At 43.2% G+C, this 6,000-nt stretch overlaps 1 protein-coding gene across 1 annotated transcript in view; it reads right to left on the bottom strand.

Moving 5' to 3' along the window:
- Positions 1–562: 562 nt before the first annotated feature.
- Positions 563–6,000, bottom strand: part of JADE3 (jade family PHD finger 3) — a 45,762-nt gene continuing 40,324 nt past the window's right edge. Inside the window, exons 8-9 of the mRNA XM_009870027.1 lie at positions 2,937–3,054; positions 563–1,455 (exon numbers count right to left, since the gene is read on the bottom strand). Coding sequence (XP_009868329.1) covers positions 563–1,455; positions 2,937–3,054 — 1,011 coding nt within the window. The remainder of the gene's footprint in view (positions 1,456–2,936; positions 3,055–6,000) is intronic.

The raw sequence follows: 6,000 nt of genomic DNA, 5'->3' as shown, positions 1-6,000 counted from the left end.
GAGCAGCGCGCGGAAGAAGGCCTAAATTTCCCGGGGGGGGGGGGCGGTGAGGCGGGAAACCAATTGGGCTTTTCACGTTTTCATGCGCTTAACTTCCTCACGCATCTGCAAGCGCGTTGCTGGATCAAAGCCGCGCTGTGGGTGCCGCGAGAACATGGTTTCAGTGTTGGCGTTTGCTGTCTCTTGCGACATGTTGGAGGGCTTCTTTAATACCTGCCCGCCACCACAGGATTCACGTAGCCTCGTGCATAAGCTGGCAAGGGGGAATCAGTTTCCCAAATTTACGCAAAGATTAACTGCTTTGTGCTCTCCCAGATGTCACCCTCTAACAAAACACACCGTTTTCCACGTGACTTTGCAGTGACTGAGCTAACCTTGCGAAGATTGCAAGCCAATTCACAGTTGAACAAAACTACTCTGACTTCTCTCCCTCTCCCCGATCCCCTACTGCGACTCTTCCTAATGTAGGTCCTGGACTATTTTCTGGAACCTTTTGATGCTGAGCTTTGCACTGGGTACACCGCAATACAGAAAGGCTGAGTCACCCCGCGGGGGCTTCTAATCACCTTTGTACCGAACTGTGAGAAATCATATTCTTTTTGTTTCTATTGTGACAATCTCTTCCAAAGTCCTTACTTGGGCTTTCTCTCTCTGAGCTACTTCGTCTTAACCTCACTTGCTCTTTGTTTTCATCACTTTCTGCTTCAGAGTCACTCAGCTCTAAGTCAGGACAGTACCCATCGTTGTCCTGGTAGGGAGCACCTTCGAGCGCCTGCTTGCTCCACAAGCGATCTTTTGTCGCAAGTCTTCTCGTTGGCTTTTCGCAGCAGCGGAGATCTTCCGTGGTCCTTACCAGACTGTTGGTAGCCTCTTTAAAGGACCGGCTAAAATGTTCTATGGTGGACTTTCTGAACCCGCTCTGGCTGGCCAAGTGAGCTGTGAGCACGGACTCTTGTTCGTAGGGCGTCTGGCTGGAGCTGTCTCTCTGGTTCACGTCTCCAGCCCTGCCCATCAGCCCGTTGGACTTGGCCGCCAGCCTCGAGTTCTCCTGCTGCAGCCGCCCGTTGCCGATGGAAGCCTGTCCGTGCAAAGCAGCCTGGAAGGCCAAGGGCTTCCCGGACGGCTGACCCCGGTAAAACTCTGTCATCTGTGTGAAGCTGGAATCCTTCGCCTCGCTCCGGGGCTTACCGAGCCCTGCCAGCAACCCGTTACTTCTGCTGTCGTGCTGATATCTGGAGTAAGATTTCGCTTTGATTTCAAATGATTCCTTTGACGTCGGCATGCTCCGTTTGCTGTAAACAGTGCTGTTGTTGTCGGGAGAAAGCGGTCTGTTGCCAGGCTTCAGCGAGTTGTTTTTGCAATCTCCTAGTGCCGATTTGGGCATTTTTAACTTCAGGGTGATCCTGGGAGGTGGGTAGAACAGTGTGTTCTCTAGTGCACTTGTCAGCGTATGGCCTACAGGAGAAAGAGACAAGGGATAGAAGAAAAAAGGAGTTTTTTAAAAGAGGGTAATAGTTTAGTTATCTGTAAGAAGTTTTACAGTCCATTACAAGGTCCCTCAACAGTAAGAAGCATTTGCAAACACTTAGTGTGAAGTTATTTTAGGACATTAAAGAGAACTTGAGATAATGAAAACTGTTCTGAATTATCCACCGTTTCAGAATTTAGGTAAGCATTTTAGCATTCCCATTAAAAATAATAATGTGCCCTTTTTACGTGGCTATAGGCCAGTGAATTGAACCAGTTTCAAGATATGACTGAAGTAGTTCCAATAAAGCCATAAAAAAGGTTCATATTCAGTTTTGGATACAGAAAAAACAACGCTTCAAACTGAGTTTCAATTTGGACTTAGTTCAACTCTCTGCTTTGTATTATAAAATTCTCCATGCTTTAGAAGTCTTTTCAACCCAATATATTAGACTTGATGGTACTATAAGCATACAGCACCATTGCAAAGTAACTCTCAAGCTATTCTAACAAGCATTAATAAAACATCTGTAAAGACATAAATGTAGTAGAAATTTCTAATAAAATGCATTTACATTAAAACCCAAGTGCTTTAGAATACTGCTGCTTCCACAAAGTACTAGTCTGATCTAAAACAATTTAAAAAAAGCCAAAGCACCACCTTGTCAGTACTGATAAAACTTATCCGTGTTTCAGAGGGAGAGAAAAAAAGCACAAAAGACTACTCTCTAAATTGGTCATTAAAAATAAAATGTCTTTCTTGAAAGAACAGGGAGATCTTAATTTCACATTGAAGAAACAGTTGCCTTCCCTATTTATAAAAAAAAGAGAAGTAATTGCAATGTAATTGTAACGTAGACTTTTCCCAAACGTTATGTTCCTTATTTCAAAAAAGGGCAGAGTGGGTACATCAGCATTCCCCACTGGTTACCAGGTCACTATTAAAAACCAGAGTATTTAACTTCTTTTTGAAGCAAGGAGAGTAACTGCAGATGGCAAGCTAAGAAATGCCTCTTTGCGCTGCTCATCAAGCCTGCAGGGCAACATGAGAACAGCAGCGATTCCTGCCAGTCGCTCTTCTCTTTTGCCTGAAGGAACCAACTCCTCCTCACAGCCAGCAAAAAAAATTTCCCAGCTGGAGAAGCAAGCAGCTTTCTGGGGTGAACTGGTACCATAAACCAACAGCCCAAGGAAGTAAAACCAGAAAGAAACACCTCGCTTCTGCTATCTGGATGCCATAATGACTGATAAGTAATAAGCACGTATCAGAAAGAGCCATAAAATAAATTTTAAAAATCCAAGTAAATATTTTAAGAGATTGAAGAGTTCTGTGTGCACTGTTACTTTCATCAACTGTGTACATCAAGATTTACAGTGTTAAAACCATTAAGCAGGAATATAAAAGGGAGCACATTTTTTAGTCTAAATATGGAGAGAATTTGTAGCTATTTTACATTTTATATGATTACCTGCAGCAATTTCCTGATTAATGAGCTGGACTTGTAAATTGAAGACCTGTTCATGTACTTTACTGTGAGACAACTTCAGTTTCTCTCTCCTGCTTACCATGTAGCAGAGATTTCTTACCTATGGAGAAATAACAAGAGACTTAATAGGCACTAAGAAAACAAATGCTGACATAGTTAAAAAAGTACATCAACAACAGAGTTAAAACAACATTATGTGCAAAATTCCTTGGCAAAGTTCTTGTGAATATTACCAAACATATGTAAGTATCAATTAAAAAAATATCCTGGATTTTTTTAAAATTGCAATTTAATGAATGCCTTGAATATATATTCTACAAGACAGCAGAATATATTTTCCTCTATAAGAACAGTGAACAAACACAAAGCTCCTAGTCAAAAGAGAAGTTATTTCTAACACGTGCCTGTAGGCTTGCTTCCACTATGTACGATGCCAGGGATGTTACTGCAGGCAATACTGGATTCTCCCAGAATTTCCCTGCCAAGTGTTTCACAGAACGACTTTTAACAGCTAAACAACATGTATTTCCCCTAAAATTATCGCAACATTGTAAAGTTACGCATTTTACAAGCTACCCAAGAGAGCCGGCCTGTTTAGGCCAAAACTAAGGTGCAGATTACCTCTAAAAGAACACTCTGGCTTCTTCTGCAATGTACACATTTTGGCTGACTCATTTAGCAGTTTCTTTTCTGAGTCCACTGCACAGACTCATGATATTAAACAGGGCCAAGTGTTACATCTTGCACTTGGGTCAGATGAATCCCCAGTATCAGGACAGGCTGGAGGATGAAGTGCTAGAGAGCAGCCCCACAGAGAAGGGCTTGGGGGTGTTGGTGGACAAAAAGCTGGACACGAGCCACCAACACACACTTGCAGCCCAAAAAGACAACCATGTCCAGGGCTGCAACAAGAGAAACGTGGCCAGCAGGTCGAGGGAGGGGATTCTGCCCCTCTGCTCTTGTGAGACCCCACCTGGAGTGCTGCGTTCACCTCCGGGGTCCTCAGCACAGCAAAGACATGGACCTGTTATAGAGGGTCCAGAGGAGGGCCACAAAAATGGTCAGAATCCTGGAACCCCTCTTCCCTGAAAAAAGACTGAGAGAGTTGGGGTTGTTCATGCTGGAGAAGAGAAGACTCTGGGGAGACCTTACAGCAGCCTTTCATTGTGTGAAAGAGAGGTCAAGGCCTGCAGTGAAAGGACAATGGGCAATGGTTTTAAACTGAAGGAGGGTAGGTTTAGACTGGGCATAAGGAAGATATTTTTTACAGTGAGGGTGGTACGACCTCTCTCTAGGTTGCCCCGGGAAGCTGTGGCAGTCCCCTCCCTGGAAGTGTCCAAAGCTGGGTTGGGTGAGGCTTTGAGCAACCTGGTCTAGTGAAAGATGTCCCTATTCACAGCATGGGGGTTGGACTAGATGATCTTCAAAGGTTCCTTCCAAACAAAACCATCCTATCATTTCATGATTCACTTCCACATAACTCTAGTTTCACTGTTTGTCTGAGTCAATAGCAACATTCCCACCTAACGTAACGAGAACAAGTAGAGGCACTTAAAATTTGAAACTGGCACCTCTCTCCACAGAAAGGAAGTTGCAAGATTCCCCGATTTATATTCATCCCAAGACACAACTGAGTAGAAAGTCTTGTGACACGAGAAGTTCAGAAACTTTGAGACTGGTGTTTCGAACTGTGAACTTCCTCTCAGAATAAGTTATGTCAATTTCAACAAAATTTGATGCAAACCAAGTACTTGTTGAACAAACAAGAGCTCAAAATGGTTTCTTAAAAGAAAAAAAGAAACGACACATAAATCCCAATCCTCCATTTGAAGCACGATATGGGTGGTTTTTTTTAAAAAGTAACATTTCATATCCAAAGCAATCCTGGAAAAAGAGACTGAGATTATGACTAGATTCAAGACAACAGTTACACTGACAAGTGCAAATCTTGGCTCCAACACTCATCTCCCTTTATTTTCATGTTGTTCTCTCCTCAAATTGTTTCCCCTTTTTTCTTACAACACTATTATTCACTACCTATCTCTAAGCACTCGAAAACTGCAGGTGATAGCGAGCCAACACACCAGCCTAATGTACAGTCCCTGAGTCGTAACAAGCCTGGTTTCCTCCCCTGAGAGCTGCGAGGAAAAGGCACTCGTTGTGCCGCCTTAATAAATTTGTGCTCTGAATTTTCCTGATAGATCCGATCTTTTCCAGTGACCAGCTAGCTGGCAATCTGGTAAGAGCCCAGCCAGCTCCTGACAGAAAGACAATTCCCTTTTCCTCCTTCTCAGTAAAGTGACAAGCAGTGGTAGGCTCGGTGGCTTGTTTTCAGACCACTAATCCAGCCGTAGCACCTATGGCAGCCATGTGCGGTGAAAGCATCTATAGGTCAAGAGAGTGACGAGTGATGGAGCCTGCTGGCTACTGGAGGCCAGCTGACACCACCACCACATGCTGCTGAGGAAGAGGGGTTCCCGAATCAGATGTCGCAGGATTTGGTAGGAGTACAGGCCAATATGTGTGGGGAGCCAAAAAGTCACTGTGGAAGTGAACCATCTAGGACTCCACCTACTCGCCTTCAAACCACGAGGGCTATGCTTTAATATATTTTCAGAATCCTCCAAAAACTTAATGCACACTCACCCAAGAATGCATGCTGTTTTACCTATGCAAACTGATTTTTCCAAACCCAGAAGTGGCTAACATTTACCATTCAATAACAACCATTACAAAGCACCTTTTTTACAAATCAAGAGTCCCTCCACCCCAAGATAGAAGGTGGAAAAGAGGAATTTAAGCCTGTCCCATTCCTTCACTGTTTGCACTTACTTTTGTCTAATAAAAGTAATATTTTTTTTGTTACTGAATCTGTATCACCAGCAGCTATTAGGGCTAGGTCAAGTAAATCAACTCAGTTTTTTAAAAATTAAATTGACATGAAATGAAATGAAAATGAAATTGAAATCTAGGAGTCAATTATCAAATATGTCCACTGTGCAAGGAAACAGGCATCCTAAAATGTATAAAGGAATAACCTCTAAGC

Source organism: Apaloderma vittatum, unplaced genomic scaffold, assembly GCF_000703405.1.
Source record: "Apaloderma vittatum isolate BGI_N311 unplaced genomic scaffold, ASM70340v1 scaffold13225, whole genome shotgun sequence".
NCBI classification, from domain to species: Eukaryota; Metazoa; Chordata; class Aves; order Trogoniformes; family Trogonidae; genus Apaloderma; species Apaloderma vittatum.
This window is presented reverse-complemented; position numbering and strand designations above follow the sequence as displayed.